We start from the raw sequence: 18,870 nt of genomic DNA, 5'->3' as shown, positions 1-18,870 counted from the left end.
CCCTTTTGGACAAACCCGGATTGATGTTCAAATGGATAAGCAGAAGCATAGGGACACAATACTTCACAATGAGCAAGCAAGAACTGGCATTCAGAGGGCACGATGAAGGCACCAATTCCTCAAATAGAGGTCATTATGTGGAATTACTTTCTCTGATACCGATCTACCGATGTTAAGCAATCACTTCAACAGCCACTGTATTCTTAGGTACCCCTAACAAGATTCAGAACAACTCAATTTCTTTGGTGTCTCAGATTTTGCTAGATATAATAAAAAGGAGAAGCCAAGTACGTAGCTGTAATGGTAAACGCAGCTCAGCTGTCTTGTGTTTTCAGGTATGTGGCTGACAGTGGTCCGAATGAACGGTTGTTCTGTGAAAATTTGTTACATTTAAAAATCTATTTAGAAGTATTACTATGCAGGACAGCCGCTATGAGATCGTACCTTTATTAATAATGTGGACGGATTAATCTACTGATTAATCAACTAATGCCCATAGATTAACCAATCAAAAATGTTAATCAAGTGACAGCCCTAATATATATTTCTCGGACTCAAGTTTATTTTACTCTGGAGATACAAGCAAAGTAATTGGTGGTATTGGTAGAGAAGTGAAAAGATTATCTGAAACTTCAGATATAATAAATGTTTAATTGCAGCTGTAGGGAACAGTTCTTTAAAATGACATTTGTGAAGTTAGAATGTTCCTGTTGTAATTATAATCAGTAGTTGAGCTTGCATGAGGGTCTCCTGTATAAATTACACTATCTGTGACAGTATCAGCAAATGACAGCTTCTGCAAAGTTTTCAATCAAGAAAAGCGTGCCCACGGAGAACAGCACCAGATCTCTTTCATTTTCCTTTCTTGCTTTTTTGCTTTTTGTTCTTTCCTCCTGATTTGGCCGGGTCATCCTGGAAGAAACAAACATGTCAAAGGATTGATAGCACTCCTACAGTACTTTGTTATACTTTAATTACATTACACTGACACTTAAGGTTGGTATCATTACTTATTTATTTAGCAGACGCCTTTATCCACAGACTAGGGTGTGTGAACTATGCATCAGCTACAGAGTCACTTACAACAACGTCTCACCCGAAAGACGGAGCACAAGGAGGTTAAGTGACTTGCACAGTGAGTCAGTGGCTGAGCCGGGATTTGAACCGGGAGGTATGCAAAGGTGCTGTTCCCTACTTAAGACGTTAGAGGCATACACCGTCATGTTCTGGCTAAAAAGGTGCTGGGTGGGTGTGAGTGGTTAGGTTAGGGGCAGTGTATGCTTATTGATTTAAAAAATTATGGCATTTTTATACAGCTTATATGCTTTCCTACTGCATAAACACCCTTGTTCTTCAGCCTTAAGATGAGTAGCATCCCAGTTGTGCCAGTATGTATGACGTTATTTTACGTATAAATAGCATTATGCATGCATTTTTATCTTCTCCTTTGTTATTATTATTAGTTTGTATTGTTTGTAGATAATGAAGCTGTTGTGGGATATTAAATATTCTAATAACTTCATAACTGGAACAAAAACGTTAAATACAATGCAGACAAGCCTTTAATCTCCATTGTGCTGTACCATCTGCTGGTTAACATCTAATTTACAAATTGCCCTTTGAAACCTTTGATTCCAGTGACAAGTAGCTGGCCTCTAGCAAATACCATATATATGTATTTATTTGAAATGACAACATGGACTATTCTGCAAGATATTAAAGGACAATATTTGCACATTAGAAGAATGAAAAAACAATACTAGTAGCATGAGGATAAAGGAGACAATACGTCCATGTTGAACACAGTGTTAACAGCTGAAGGTACTGTATACAGGAGTAAATTATAGAAACACTTCCTTAAGGTTTGCAATAGAACAATAATAAAAGCAGATTCACTGTAACTCAACAAAATGGATACTTATTTTAGCAGGATATCTGTGTGTTGCATATAAGGTATACTATGTTGTTTTTCAAAGGATATTATACAAGTGGTGCATTCACACTATACAAAAGATGTAACCCAGCTACATGTTATAATCAGGGTGCAGAACTTTTTTTTTCTCTTCTTATGATGGCACAATATCAGCCCCCGTCACAACTTAGTTTAGCACCCACATTACTTCATCATTATTAACAGAAAAAAATAACAACACTTGCTATACTGAAAAACACAAAATAATTCAATAAACAAAATTATGAATTGTTAATAGTATCCTATTTTCCTTTTTTGTGAACTTGTTTCCTGTGTTTTACTACATGACTAAACTATAAGCAACTACTTTGATTTCATATCAGTCATCATAAACAGACAATTGTGTGACCATGTAAAGTTTAATCAAATTTGGGTATGAACTTATTAACATTCCGGCGCCTCCTTAAGACTCACCTCTTCAAAGAGCACCTGTAGAACTCCTCTGTTTGTATCCTGGGACACTATCACCCTTCATGTAATTTTGCTTTATTTTGCTCTTATCAGCCCCTATTTTACTGCATTTAATCCTGTACTTCAGAATACTGTAATCTGCCAAGTTTTTAACCTGTAGTACTTTGTATTTAATCACATCCTGATGTAACTATCACTATTTAATCATATCCTGATGTAACTATCACTATTACCTGCTGTATTATTGAATTGTTGTTTGTCAAACTTGTACTTTACTTGAACAAAAGTTATTGTATTTCTTGCTCTTATTGTATTACTTGTATTGTAACGCTTGAAATGTTTTTGCTTACGATTGTAAGTCGCCCTGGATAAGGGCGTCTGCTAAGAAATAAATAATAATAATAATAATATAGCACTGATTAATCGATCCAACTGGAGACATTTATTCAGACACCTTCAAGAACTTGAGAAAAGACCATACATAAGTTTAATCACAACTGGACGAATGGTTCTCCAGTTATATAGCTAACGTTTAAGACACACAAATTGGAACCTCTATTATAACTAAGGCTGAGGCGATGCATCGATCCATCAATGCATCGTATCGTCTGAACACTATCGATAGTCAAGCCTGTGTATCATTTCTGTGTAAAGGTTTTAAGCAAAGGGAAGTTTTTTTTTTATTTAGTTTTTTTATGGAATCTGCATCATTTATTGTATTTCAGCACAGAGTTTTACCCATTTGCCTCAGGTCTGCGTGCGATTGAGTTCTCCTCCTCACCCTGTGAGTTTCTACTGATGGGATTGCATCTGCGCGGGAGACTTCAGGGCGAGCAACGGAGCAAGCTAACAGATATCGACCGATAAAATGTCTTCCGACGTTTGTCAATTCTTTTCTAAAATAGAAGACGGCAAGAAAGTAAATGCGACAAGTGTCTGATACTCCGGTAACACAACTAATTTGTGTGACCATTTAAAGAGATGGGACTCTACAAAACTCAAACAAAACCTGACCGTGATAAAAATAAACATGTACCACCAGTTGCTTCTAGTTGCTTCTTTAAAAAACAAACTTTTTTTACCTTTTCATAATGTTGATCAATCGATGCATCAGCTTTTGTGGAAAACGATACATTGATGGTGAAAAATGAGGCATCGCCCCGGCCTTAATTTTAATGCTGTCACCGCCTGCAAGGATAATAAAGCTCCAACAGTTCTTGGTTCTGAGTTAAACTGGATGACTTTTGGAAGATTCGGATGTACTTAAGAAAGGTATGCATTGCCTAATACGGTATTTTTATGACAATCTCATTAAAAAAAAACTAAATAATCTAGCCTACAATGCTTAAATCACCGTTATTAGAACACAAGTGCACCATAATCCGTCATTTTTGACAAGTCAGCTTGACTGACGTTATTCTTGTCTGTGTCTACCTTGACTGACGTTATTCTTGTCTGTGTCTACCTTGACTGACGTTATTCTTGTCTGTGTCTACCTTGACTGACGTTATTCTTGTCTGTGTCTACCTTGACTGACATTATTCTTGTCTGTGTCTACCTTGACTGACGTTATTCTTGTCTGTGTCTACCTTTAAGGTTGGGAAGCATAAAGTGAGGTCAACGTGTTTAGATTTAGCACATCTTATAAAAGCCAACTTAACCGCTGTTGAAAATAACATAATTTCTGTAACATCAATTAATTGCAAGGAGACACCAAATTTAAATATCAGGAAAGATCATACTAAACACGGTTCAAAAAATTCCAAAACAGTTTCCTTGTGGCAAAATAGCTTTGTTTTGAATATGCCAGTACATGTTTCAGTACATATTGTGATGTCCACCTTTGGCCTTGATTACTGCCTGGCACTTTCGGTGGCTTGGATATTTTCTACGCTCATTTACTTAAGGTAAATATTACTCATGATCACCACATAGCTGTTGCAAACATGAAAGACCTAAAAGACTGATGCAAACCTAGCACAGTGGTAAATGTTTTGGGGCCCTTTGCAGCAGCTCATCAGTAATGTATGAACTGTAAATACATCGATCTGCAGTAAATCAAATTTTATTTATAGTGCCTTTCAAAGTGTATCACAAAGCACTGTACAAGACAAAACCAAGAAAATCACAGTAAAATACACTTGCACAGAGATCCCAAAATATGTCACACACACAAAATTAAACCGTTCAATTAAAAACAGTCAGAATTTATTGAGGACAGCAATTTAAAAAGAGGTAAATGTGGTTTTAATTGTAAAAAAAGCTATTTTGTAGCAAAAGAACAATAAAACACATTTAAAAAAAATGCAATTCAATTTAAATTTAAAAAAGGGCAAAAAGAAAATGCAGTTTAGATTGTAAAATAGAAAAACTACGATCGAAAAGCTATTCTGTAAAAATATGTTGTTATATGATGTTAAGTGGATACTAACGGGAATCATTAAGAATACAAAATCAGGCCTGATCATTTTTGCAGTTTGTTCTGAAAGTGCTACTGATGAATACTCTATCCACTATAATTAAGTGAGTGGATATGTTTTAATTATTAAATTGCACTCAAACACAATTACTATTCAAAGTACAGAGAAGAAGCAGACTAGTTTTATGAATAAGAGACTGGACAGCTTAGGATAACAAAAGTCAGGGCAAATTATAATTATAGCAGTTTTACCTGTAAGATTTTGAGCTAGGTTTAAATCAGTTTTGAAGTGCTACAAAAGACCTATGCTGTTAATTATGAAAAATGCATTTTTGGGCTTCTAAACTCCTCAGCTGATTATGTAGGAAAGGCTACGCTCTCCTTTTGAAAACCCTGGTCCAATTACATTTTCATGTTAGTGGCCCATATAGCAACTTTATCCATCTTTAATTGTAGGTAGGTCATGTTTGAAACAGAGAATTATAAAGGCATGTGACAAAGGAGCCCTTTAAGGGACCTGGAGGAATGTATAGGCTATAAGAAATGGTCTCTCTAGCAGATACAGGGGCAATTAGCTAGGAATGTGGGTTGCTGGAGAGGGGCCTCTTCTTATCTAGGAAATAGGGTTGCTATGTTTTGCTGAGGAGAGTGCCTCTGCTTATCTGGGGAATGTATGGGATGTGGCAAGTAGGGGGTCGTAGTATACCTGTTGTGTTATAATTAGGGCTTCTGTTTTTCATTTTTTATTAATTGTATTTTTCAGTGCTTATTTTTAGCTATTTTCGATTTTTATTTAAATCGTTTTTTTCGAGGCTTTTGTTTTTTATATACTGTATGAAATTTGTGTTTTCGGTTACTTTCCAAAATGCTTGAGCATTTTTTTTCTGTCAAAATGTGTATAGTAACTCGAGAGTACTTGCATACTTAAGTTGTACCTTCTTTCCTTTGCTGTCTTCCACAACGAAATCCCTATATCCACATATTCTTCTGGGGTTTTTCTGTGTAGGCATTTTTTTACATTTTGCCACAAATCTGTTTTAAATCCTCCGTATCTTAACTGTAATACAGCTTTAAATCCCGCTAATAAGCCTCCATTCCTGATTGTAATCTCGTTTCCAATCTCACAAGCGAAGTCTCCAATAGAAATGTAGGAACGTGCTGTCACTCAGTAGTTGGGGCAGGTTTAAAGTATTCAGAATTAATCAATGATAGATACAAGTCAGGAAGGCGGGACATTGCCCAGCAGCACTGGAAAATGTATTTATTATTATTTTTTGTAGTAGGTTTTATTTTTTAATGGGAAAAGGGTAAAGTCAACGTGAATTGATTAACCATTTCCACAGTTTTTCCAGTGTTTTCCGGTGTTTATTGGCTATCCACTGATTTTTTTTGTATCGGTTAAAACCAACAATCAGAAGCCATAGTTATAATGTTAACTCAGCACAGTTGGAAAACGAATCTTTGAGATCTTGCCGAATTTATGCTTTTTACATGTCTGAATTTGAAACTGTAGTCAATAAGTTCACTGCCATCCGGCTCAGATAACAAGGAAATCTGTTACTGTTTAATGGTTCATAAATAAGCATGCTTAATAGAAGGGGAAGAGTTCAATAGCCTAGTGTAGAAGAGCCAGAGTTGCTCATCCATGCTCTTATGTTTGACAGAAAGTTTTGGTTCCACAAGGTTTCTATAAATTTCTCCCCCAGCGCTGCACTAACCTGTTGTCTTTGGTTCCACAATAAGGGTTGTCTCTGCCACATACGGGTCAGTGCATCGCAGGGAAGGTATTTCTATATATATATAGACTTTACATATAGAACAAGATACTAAAAATAATTTTAAAAAGCACCTTGAACAGTACAAAGTTTTGTATTTTCTTCTACTAACAAGCTTGAAGCATTGTGGAAGTAACCAAGCAGATGCCATTAATGTTGCACATTTTATGTTTGTTTTTGTTGCCTGGAGACATGCTCATAGAAATTAATTAGATGGTATCTAGTGTTTAAAGACAAGAAAGCTTGCAGGGGGGTGATGCACTGTCATGTGTATACATTCAAAAGAATTACAGTACATGCTATATAAAATAAACATTGATTGATTGATTGACTGTTGGTACCCTAGCATCGGGCCTGTGTTGGTATTAAATGTGTGGCGTGTCAACACCCACTGCTCTGTGTCTGATTTATAATTATTCAGTGACGACCCACGTTTGTACCATCGCCCTGTTACACAGACCAATGCTGCTTTGTGAATAATCTGCATTGTGAATGCTTTTTTACATTAACAGTTATGTGACACTACATCTCTGCTGTCTCTGGTACCTTGAAGAACTGAATTAAAGTAGAAAGAGGGAGGTTAGCCTCATACTTCCTTCACCAGGACTCCCAATTTAGGTCCATCAGTAGGGGTCAGCTGTATCCATAGCAGAAACAAAACCTGTTACACTTTTACTGTTATACAGTACATTGGTACCTTACATTGTCAATAAGGTCTATCTTATGGGAATCTTGTTCAGTCAGAAAAGACACTATTCACTTTTGCAACAATAAAAATAATTTATCAGAAGCTGTTTGCAGTAAATTTAGACAAAGATTGTGTCTGTGTACATTTATTAGTATTAGTATTTCACACAATGGGGATGGCCACAATGTTATTACATGTGGAATCTAATTGTATTCCCCAATGGTCTTGTTACATCAAAGTCCATTATGTGAACTTACTAATATATCATCTTTCTTTCGTTTGTTATTTTTTTCTCACTCTTGCACAAAATAAGCATACCGATAAAACCTTAGCACTTACTTACATGCTGCATATCACTGTAATCATCTGAATACCCTTTTACACACAAATGCTGCTACTGAGCCATCTCAGAGACGTTAAAAAAATTATTTAAAAGATCTATTCACACAGTACGAAATTGTGCAATCCATGCCGGTATAATATCGTTATAATCCTTTCACCAGGACTTGAAATTTACTTTTCCATGAACTAGCCACCATGGCTACTGGATGGAAAAATCCACCGGCCACGCAAACATTTTACCACCCAACATCGTTGGGTGAAATAAATTGAAATAAATTAACGTGTTAATTAGCCCTACACCGTTGCTAAAATGAATCCTATTACCGAATTACTGTGCGCAACAAACAAGTCATTCTAATCAGTTCAACATACTGCCTCCGAACAGCTGAGCAATGTTACTGATTGGGAGAGTAATTGTACGTTTTAGCGATTTATTATTAACAAACAGAAAGTAAGCAACTTTTACGTATTAGTGTCTGCAAATAAATAAAATATTATGATTATAATTAATGATAATGAAATACATGAAAAATAATATATTGTATTCATTATTATTATAATTATACAATTGTTTGCCGTGCATGGTAATTAAGCACCATCATTCATTTGATCGAAGGTATCGGAGCTAATTAACACATTATTTTCTCTCAGTTAAGTAGTCTTTTTAAAATCCTGTTCTGTCTCAGTGTCCCGGGATTGTGAGGCCAGGTGGCAACCCTATCAGTAAACAATATTATTTTGATTTGTATTTTAAATAAAACGCACACCCTCAGAAAGGCGGGATTCTTACACAACAATGTCACCCTATAATTCGTATAACTTAAAAACATAACAAAACTACAAAAACAAAAACCTCCAAATTCTTCTTTGTAATTCTGGTCTTATTATCCGTTTTATCAATTATCCATTGTCGATGTTGCATCCTCAATAAAATCAAGCAGGTTAGTTAGACATTGTCTCCCTTTCCTAAAACCATGCTGACTGTCTCCCAGGATATTGATACCATATAGGTAATTTTCCATTTTGGATCTTATTATAGTTTCCATAAGTTTACATATAATAGAAGTCAGGCTTATTGATCTGTAGTTACCTGGTTCGGTTTTGTCTCCCTTTTTGTGAATCGGTATTATGTTTGCAAGTCTCCAGTCTGTCGGTACAACCCCTGTGTCAAGAGACTTGATCTTGGTTAGCGGTTTATAAATAACTTCTTTCATTTCTTTGAGTACTATTGGGAAGATCTCATCCGGCCCAGGGATTTGTTTATTTTAGGAGCTCCTAGTCCCTTTAACACTTCTGCCTCTGTTATGCTAAAGTTATTTAAAATTGGATAGGAGCAGGTCGACATGTGGGTCATGTTGTCCGTGTCCTCCTTTGTAAAAACCTGTGAAAAGTAATCATTTAATACATTTGCTATTTTTTTTCTTCATCTATGATTTTGCCATTTATGTCTCTTAGACATTTAACCTCCTCTTTGAATGTTTTCTTGCTGTTATAATATTGGAAAAACATTTTGGAATTGGTTTTAGCCCCCTTAGCAATATTGATTTCTATCTCTCTCTTGGCCTTTCTAACTTCCTTTTTGACTTGTGTTTGTAGTTCCAAGTACTCTTTCTGTGTACTTTGTTTTTGATCCCTTTTAAACACTCTGTATAGTGCCTTTTTTCACTGAATTGATCTATTAAACCATTTTGGCCATTTTGTTTTAGATTTAGATTTGTTTACATATATATGGTGTGTGTACATAGCCCTTTCACACAAAAAAAACAACAATGTTACTTCTTCATTATTTAACCTTGACATTCATACACTGTTGTTATCCCAACACACTTACCGTTGACTCTATGTAGTTTTCTTCTACAAGTATGTTCCTGGCACAATTGTTGATGTGCTTGAAACGGTCAGGCCCAAGCAGAATGCCTCCATACCACCTTGACACCACCACCAATACATTGCGCACATCCAAAATCTGTTGAGGGGAGAGAAAATGTATGGAGTATTTATGTCTTTTCATTAAGTTAACTTAGATTTACATTTACCGAGCATGCATGCATTTAGTACACCTACTGCTGGCCGCACTTATTTAAATATACACTGCCCAGCCACAGTCTACCAAACCATATTTGTATAGCCTCCTTGGTACAGACAAAGGGTTAAGACTTATTTTTTGAATATCACACATGACCAATTGGATATGCAGTTTTCCAGATAGATATGAAATTGTAGAGTGTGACATTCGTACGTACAAAGGGTTAAGACTCATAAAGGTGGTTACTCATGTAACCTAGGTTCTCTGAAGGGAACCTTTCATTCATCACCATTAGGAAAACCCTTGTTTCTACGCTCTTTCATGGGATTATTAAACCAAGGCTCTTCTGGGCCTACTCAGAACCATTCCATCTGCGCCACCTGGGGGTTCAGTTGCCAGTTCACATTCGACAGTCGTCCTCTCGAGAGACTGTCAGCGGCGATGTTTGAGATCCCTGGTATCTGCTCTTATCGAGCCACCTTGCTCGTGGACCCAGTGCAATATTTTCTTATGACCATGGTCTCTAATCTCCCTGCTTTCCTTGTGGGAGCTTCGTTCATGCTTCCTCGTCCCTCTTGAGGGGGAGGGAAAGGAAGGGGGAGGGAGGATGAAGAACACCTTCTCCTCCTCCTCTTCCTATCATGCTTCCTTGAGATCTCTATCAGGCGCTGGTGAACAGCTTCTACCACAAACACTGTAATTTCGGTGATGGGGAGCTTGCGCCTCTCTCAAAGCTTCCTCTATGTTAGACTGCTTGCCGTGTTGCTTGATAACAGCACTTGCCGTGTAGTAGATACACAAGCACCGGCCCTACTACTCTATGTACTGAAACTGTGTCAGTACTGGGAGCAGCTGGCTCTTTGGTCATAACTGCACTGAGGCTACAATCTATAGCTGAGCCTGAAGCCGCAAGTGTGTGAGACTGTGTGTGTGTGTGCGTCAGTTCCTCCTCTACCTGCGCTGAACGAGTAAGACGCAGGATGAAAGCCGCATAGCACTTACTGCTTTCAGAATACATTCACGATTAAGAGGTTAATTACTTGAGAAGCAGAGTGTGGGTGTACCAGAGGAAACTGGGAAATGCTTAGTTAGTGCATACATTCAAACTTTTTATACTAAATCACTTTCAATTCCACAACATGTTTTTAATACATCATGCATGCTCTATCTAAGCCCTATCACTGCTGACGTCACATGAAAATCAACTACAGTACATTATTATGCTTAACATCAAAAACAGCGAAATAGAGTGGATGGACTGCATAATAATAACATAGTCCTTTTGTCTAAAGATAAAAGAAAAAAAACAACCAGTAGCTCTTTTAACATTTATAATTGAAAACCTTCATGATCAAGCATGTAGCCACTCAGCTCCACCAAATAAAAACCATGTAGGGGAATATGTTTCCTTTAATTAGATAAATCAGAGCATAGAAATTACAGGTTAATTAATTAGTCACATTTCTTCTCCAATGTGATTTACATTTCATATGATTTAAATATGATTTAAATGTGTTTTGTATAAAAATGATCACGATCACACCGGAACAAAAACAGATGTTTTAGTCATGTTTGTTAAAATGAATATATATATATATTTTTTAACATGTTTAATCTATTAACAAAGATTCTATTTGATAAAAGCACATTTTTGTGCTGTCAATTGTAAAGTCTGCTGGGGAGACAGTTTTAGGATAAGTGGAGACTTAAAGAGTAAATAGCGGGGTTCCCGAAAAATATAACGTTACACGTCGCTACGTTTAAATGACGTACCTGTAATTTTTCTTTTCATTGTTAACATCCTGACAACATTTTACAGTTATAACTTTAAAGTCGGCTTCAAAGCTCTTTTCAAAACATCCGCTCTAGTGCACTGATAGAGTAAGGATTATTGCTCACATTGTTGAACAGGTAACACAGCAATAACGATCCATGATGTGGTACGGAACAGAAAATCCAGAGCACTTGCTGTTGTGTTTATTTTATTTTTTTAAATGCTCTTACTGCAGTGATTTAGAGGACAGATCTCAAATCCCAGTGCACTAGAGTGGACATTTTGAAAAGAGCTTTGAAAACCTAACATTCCCTTTTAAGTATGAAATTTAACCATTACTGCATGGGTGAGTGTACCAAAGCTGTCGCAAGGGCAAGACTGCAGAACGACTGGAATGCTACAAGGCTATGCCAAGAGGCTGCCCTGTGCTTTACCATACAGAACCCCTGTAACCAGTAGCTAGGGTGAAAAATCTGAGGTAGAAACTCACTTCTATGGCTGTGTTGTAAGGGTTGACTGAGAAGCCACCCTTAACACTAGTTCCAAAACCAGGGTTTTGAGTAGGGCTGGGTATCGGCAATGTCGATATGCATCACAATACAGTAAATTAAGCATGAAACATAAAAATCACACAATTGTCTCATTTGCTTGTCCAAGTGTTTGTAATAACACTGGTAAAGCTCTTTTGGTCACATAAGCTTAACAGCCTGTTTTGCTTTTGTTTCCTGTTTATTATTAAAAACAAATTTCTTTAAAACAAAATTACAAATTAGGGCTCCAGACAAAGTTTTTGCCTTAGGAGCCAATGGTTCCTAGGCCAAAAAAACTTCGCCGCCAAATCCAATTGCTTGGTGCCACTTCCAGAGCAAGTTGGTCGCTACCATATTCAACTGCTTAAAATACAAAAACTTGTCAAGACACTAAAGTGATATTAAAACAGTAACTTAATGTCTGTACTCACTTGTTTGTTGTCACATTCTGCTGAATGGTCAATCTATGCAGCTGATGACTGCAATGAACTCTGCAAGTGTTGTGTCTGGAATTGTTGACGGCACCTCTAATTGTGTACAGCTGTAACATGGGAAATAGCAACTCCCATGCTCAGCGTTAGATAAGTCCTGATCTGACAGCATGTAACATAGACAGCTCTTATGATTACATGCTATTGTTTATTTAAGTTTATTTATTTAAGTAAAAATAAGTTTAAATTGCAGTGAGCTGGTTCTGCTATTTACGATATTAAATACTAAATGTTTACACAACACTCAGACACATTTGGTCACCGTCACAACTGTTGCATGAAACTGGGGTTACTGTATTCTGCTAGCACTGCCATAGCTGCTTTTTGAAGGGCTTTTGCAATTCAAATTTAAATATCTCTGCGTATGTGAACATCTTGTGCATGTCCGTTCTTAAGTGTTACTAAATATTTCAATTAAATACCCATACAATGTTTCAGCTGTAGAATCGTAAAAATGAGTTATAAGCACTTGCTTCTTCAACCACCAGACCCGCAGTTTATGCGGCATATTGAAATCAATACAATATAGCCGACAATTTAGTCTGGGCTTTGTAATAAGATCAACGTCATTGTGAAATAACATATTATAATCCTGTTGAGTGCTTGAAACACTTTTGAAAGTCATTCTACACATCATATATTATTATTATTTACACTACATTTCTCAGGCAGAACGACTGTGCCACCCTGAGTGTGACGGTGCAAAAAAATAAAAGAAAATGTGTGTATTCTAAGCTCTGCACAGATCAGTGACCATCGGGACTGTTGCATTTTACAACAAAGTATGGTGTGGGTATACTGGATCAAATGGCATGGCTGTATTTTGTCAAAGGTGGTACTCGCAGGTGGCCTGTGTCTGTTTTTTTATAATGTTTTGGACCTGGCAGCCATCAACTCACTCGGAGGGACTTCATTTTGCAGCTTGCCCTGGAGCTACGGTAGAAACATTTTGATAAGACACGAAAGCCGTCTGGCAAATGCCCCTCAACCTTCAGCCAGCTCTGCACCCACTGGCACACGGAATAAAAGACAATGCCAGGTTGCTAAATGCAATATATACAGGACTTTTGATGTCTGCGCCCTTTGTGAAACAGCAAGTCTGTGGCAAATGCACTAATACAGTTGAAAAGTGTGTTTTCTGCATATATTGTACTTAGAAAGCTGTAATAGAACTCAGAACAGTCAGACAGCCTTTGAACTCTGTTTCACTCAACGCGCTTTCACGTTGCATAAGTTATGTTATATTTTTGTTTTATGCTATTTTTATAACTAGTTATTTATGTTTTATTATTTTATATGTGCATACAGCTTTCTAAACCTGTTTACACAGAAGTTTATTTTATTACAGGTTTTCATGTTTATGTATATGTTTTTGAAAAAAATAGGAAAAAAGTTTAATTTTCAATGTAAATACAGTGTTTCTGCTCTGAAAATGTTATGTATGATGTTAATAAATAAAAATATTAAGTTGTATCCCATTGTTTGTTTTTCATTTTCATATCGAAGCACATTTTGCAGGTGCGGTAGATGTATGTAGTCCGAAATCTCGGTGGTTCTAGTGTTAACACAGCACCTATCTGTGCTTACAAGCATTTGTATTCGATGACATTGTTATTATTATTATTCTATTTGTTACCGTCCTTCTCGCGCTTCAGTTTATTAAAACATGTCATATGCTTACAGACCAACGTCATAGCACATTCATAAATACTGACAAATGGTTTTAAAGGGAGACACAGTATTTTTTTTATTTTTTATTAAGGTACCAATCCGCCTACCCCGGAAAAACAGTTTACAAATTTATTTGGTCGCATTTGCAGCCATTTTAGTCACAGTCTGCAGCCCTGCAAATACAGTCAATAATAATAATAATACCAGTAACGCTTTGCTAGCGCACACAGATATTGTAGATCGTTTTGAACAATTTAATATTTCTAGTGTAGCTTGTACATATCGAGTTATCATATCTTCTGGCACCGCCTGTAACTGTGATGCGATGATGTGCTGTCGATATGATGGTGTCATGGACACTCAGACTGGTTGTTTTCCCTGAATACTCGAGCCTTACACATTTTACACACAATGTGACTCTTATCAAGAACATGAGGACAGTCCACACTGGATTTTAAACCAGTCAGAACAAGTCGGAACAGAACAGAATTATGCCGTCGCCCCAGGCCCGGCATTATGGGCGGGCCTTAGGGGTCCTGGCCCATCCAGTTTAGGTCCAGTGATTCTAAATTGATTCAGTACCGTCAGCCAATCCGCTTCCAGTTGTAAGGGTAGATGCCCGCTGGAATGTCTCAGCACCAACTGTGAATCAAATTTAAAATCAATTCGCGCAAGTGCTGCCTTTTTCTTTTTGACTGTATTTTTAAGTGTAGTTCACATCTATTGGACAGTAAATACTAAACAAAGACACCATTGATACAAATTAATTTATTATCCACCAAAACCAGCCAATCAATACTTTGCATCGACGAAAGCAACCAATCCTGTACCTGCAACTGCCGAGAGCCAATCACAGACTGCCAGCTCAACTGAAGCACAGACAGCATCTTTCAACAACAACAAAGTGAGACGCGGACAGTTCAGTAATATTTTCCGTAATATTGCTCCATTCATACAGATTCAGGAAAGAAAGGCTTTAGCTGAAGGTAGAAACATGGTGAGTTAGGAGGCATTTTAGAATGGTATTTAATGAGAGATTGTATTGGTAGTTCAGACTCCATCGTACACGGACTGTCCAGTAATTTCTCCGTTCATTCCTCAGGCAATGTCCTGATTATAAATAGGGGTTTAAAACCCTAACAAGTTATACAAAATTTAAATCGATTTACTAAATAAAAATGCATTGTTTTTCTCTTTTTATGTATGTCATCCTTGTTTTTTATTTTAAAAAAATGTTCAGGACTATTTTCCTAGAACGACTTTACTCAGCGGAAATGTACCCGATGAATCAGTACAAGTTCAAGGTAAATCTAGGTTTTAAGGTGTTTTTTTTTTTTGTTTTTTTTTAAAGAAAACAATGGTAAAAATAATTTTCTAATAGAGATAGTGACCTCTCGATGGTGGCTCTACCTTGTGATAGTTGACCTTGACTTTCGTTAGTGGACTCGCCTTCGGCTCGGGATGCATAACTCCTGTCGCAGTCAACTATCGCACGGTTTCAAAATGTATAGTTGCTTCTGGTATTTGGAAACCCCTTCGTATGGCCGCCTTGTCGGATGCTTTTAACTCTGTAAATATTAAGCAGGCTTTTGCTATGGAGAAACGAGGCATAGATGGGCCGGCTGTTTCCACCAAGAGCGTGCCTTTAGACAGTGATGTGACACTGTCAATAGGTGGTCGTGGTTCAACACAGGCTGAAAAACCTTGCTGTTGAACCAGGCCTGCAGAGGGCGCATGCACAGGAGATCCAATGGAAGGGTCTGGGAAGCTGCTGCCATCAAGCCCAGACATTTCTGGAACGTCATTACCGAGAGCGCTCTGTTGAGCTGAATGAGCTCCAAACAGCTGTCTATGTGGATCTTCCCTTCTCTTATAAATGAAGCATCTTTCCGAACTCTACGTTGAATAAGATTGGATAGCAAAAGAAGTACTCTAAGTATGAGCTCAGGTGAAGTGTCTGCTATTGAAGGAAACGTAAATAGAAAAAGAATTAGCCCACTGTAAAAAGGTTTAGGGCAGACAGAATGCACTTCCTCTGCTGGATTACTTTCAACAATTTACAGAGGAATTTAATTTGCCAGAGGGATTTCCATAATAATGGCCATATGGCACAGTAAACAGCACACTTATTTATGACAATGTTTGTCCTGTCCTATAAAGAAGCACCCTTTTGCTGGCTAAAAGCAAAACATCAGACGACTGCATGCTTCACATACCACAATTAGTTCCGATCTTGTAATATTAACCTTACCAGCCGGTTTAAAAGCTCCTGAATAGCACTAAGCTACCAGAGGTAAATTATGAAACCAGCCTTCAAAATTATATTTCCTCTGGCAAGTAATAGGTACTATTTACAAATTGTTTGTATTACATTTCATTACTGCAGAAATCCAAAATGAAACAATATGTTAAATGTTTAAATGTTTGGACATACATAATACAAAAGTTGAAATGTCTATAGGTTAAACAGAAACTAATACAGTAGTAGAATACCCCTAACTTGTTTCACCAAAAGGTCTTAGTTTCAGTGGAACATAACAAGCAGCAAACATTAGGAACCAATTCAGAATACAGCACAGAGTCGAGTATTCAGAAGTCAATCGACTGGATTATCAATTAACAGGAACACTACCTGGTCCCAATAAAATATGCTTTTCGTTTTTTTTAACATACATTAGTCATTAGTTTGGAATTGCCGGTTACAAATGTTCGGATACGTTAGGCTTTTCAAGCAGGCAAAGCTAGGTTGCAGTATTGTTCTGCCTTGCGATGCATCCTAACCAGACTGCATATACCCCCACATTATTCCAGTTACTTATGTATTATAAATTAACATAATGAAAAAAGACACATATAACGCTCATCAACCCAAGCACCCTTACAACATTAATTAGAAATCAGCATATCATGTCACTTGTCAATTAAGAAGGCTTCTCTTCCTGCCTGGAGCATTCACACTGGGTTAGTTACAAACAGGCTCCATTTGGTACGTTTGATTAGGATAAGCACATACACTTGTAAGCAAATGGACAGAGTTTATTTGGATGTGCAGTTATTTTCTTTTCAGGACCATGTTGACTTGTCTTGCCATTACACTTGGCAGCTGAACAGTTTGATTTAGGAACGAGGATAGGTTGTATTTATTTTCATTGGGCTACATTCTCAAAGCACTTCACTCCAAACTTGACATTTTTTTAGAAAGTAAAAAAAAGCACCCAATAAAAAGTAATCACACCAGAAAAAAACAACCCTGACATTTAAGTTGTTTTTTATTTATGTAATTATTTTTATTTTTTTTAAATTGTGTTTTTAATGTGTAGCTACAGTTTCCCTTCACTATTGCAGTATGCACTGTGATGGGCAGAGAAGGGTCTGGGCTGTAATTCGACCTCCTGACTCTAGGGAGCGCTGAGCAGCCCGAGTGTGATACTATTTGGGATGGCTGAACAGGGATTAATTCAGTAGTACTGGAAGTCAGCCATTTTAGGTAGTGGCAGACAGTGATTTGCGTATGGAGAACTTTTCTCTGTAAAGCGGCCATTTGGGTTGGGCTGGAGAACAGAGTCAAGAAGGATGGTGCTGTGAGTTGGTAGGTTGGTTGGGTTGGCTTAGTTTGTATTAATGTTCTATTTTGCTTTATTGTTTCATAACCTTGCTGAGGGGAGCTACGAGGTCGGTGTCGGAAATGATTCTGGACTAATACAATACTTTTATCAACGCTAAAGCACAACCAGCAGAACTGCACAGAACACTTCACAAAAGGACTAGCCTTTGTTTGCACTTTGTTTGTTGTTGTGAACATTTGCACCATTTAATTACACTAAAAACATAACAGTCAAGAGTGTTTCTGACCCGTCACATTTGGTGTCAGAAGTTGGAGAGGAGACCTATTGCTTCCAAACGATGGATTAGAATACATTGTTCAAATTCCTGGATTTCAACCTTTGTATGGTTGACTTCTTCAGTATCATCACCAACATCATCTTCAGTTTGCATTTTAATTTAAATCTTTTTCTGTCTCTATTTCCTTTTCATTATAGGTGGGTGTCTTCAACAATTGCTTCATTTTAGCAGCCCGTATATCCCTTCTTTTGGCATTGTCAATTATCCCACTAGCAGGCCAGCTGTTTTTCAAATTATCAGATCATTTTTGTGGGGGTGGTAAAAGGAAAAACATATCCTTACTATGTCTTATCTACTTGAACGTGACAATCAGGTATCCTCGTAACTGGGATTAAATGAAAAGCTCATTGTGGACAGAAGATAGCATGCAATTACTTGCTACTTCTGTGTTGAAGTTTGATGTATGGTTCTGATGGGAGAGAGCTTTGCTGTATCTTTGACTCTCTGCACATTTCTTGTTCAGTGGTTAACAGCTGCCACACCTTGTTGACTGTTGCAGATTTTATTTCCAATCTACAATAAAATCAGGACAGTATTCTTTTGGATGACATGAATGTTGATCAGTACCTTGCTGTTCAACTTTGAAGTGACAGTGGAGTCTAATTGCTGATCTAAACAGCGAAAGATCTTTTATTCCAAAAGAAGGTCATTTACTGACCCTCATTACCATTATTGTATAAACTTAAAATGTAAGGGGAAGAGGTGTGTGTTTGAGTAGGTTTACAAACTGTAACATTTAGGTCTGGTTCTGTTTTGATCATTACAACATGACCCCAGTTTGTTTTTTGTTTTGTTTCTTTGCTGTATAGTATGTCAAATAGACTGAAGTGCTGTAAAAACATATACAACGGGGTTGGGGTGGGGGTAA

At 37.2% G+C, this 18,870-nt stretch overlaps 1 protein-coding gene across 4 annotated transcripts in view; it reads right to left on the bottom strand.

The window, feature by feature from the left end:
- Window positions 1-631: 631 nt before the first annotated feature.
- The window catches only part of impact (impact RWD domain protein), a 76,980-nt gene continuing 58,741 nt past the window's right edge, over window positions 632-18,870 (bottom strand). For all 4 annotated transcript variants that reach the window (XM_059022084.1, XM_059022087.1, XM_059022085.1 and 1 more), the window contains 2 exons: window positions 9,439-9,573; window positions 632-912 (listed from right to left, as the gene is read on the bottom strand). In XM_059022084.1, the coding sequence (XP_058878067.1) occupies window positions 853-912; window positions 9,439-9,573 (195 nt within the window). In that variant the 3' untranslated portion in view covers window positions 632-852. The remainder of the gene's footprint in view (window positions 913-9,438; window positions 9,574-18,870) is intronic.

This window comes from Acipenser ruthenus, chromosome 4, assembly GCF_902713425.1.
Source record: "Acipenser ruthenus chromosome 4, fAciRut3.2 maternal haplotype, whole genome shotgun sequence".
Taxonomy (NCBI): Eukaryota; Metazoa; Chordata; class Actinopteri; order Acipenseriformes; family Acipenseridae; genus Acipenser; species Acipenser ruthenus.
The sequence above is the reverse complement of the archived record's forward strand: the minus strand, read 5'-3'. Positions and strand labels throughout refer to the sequence as shown.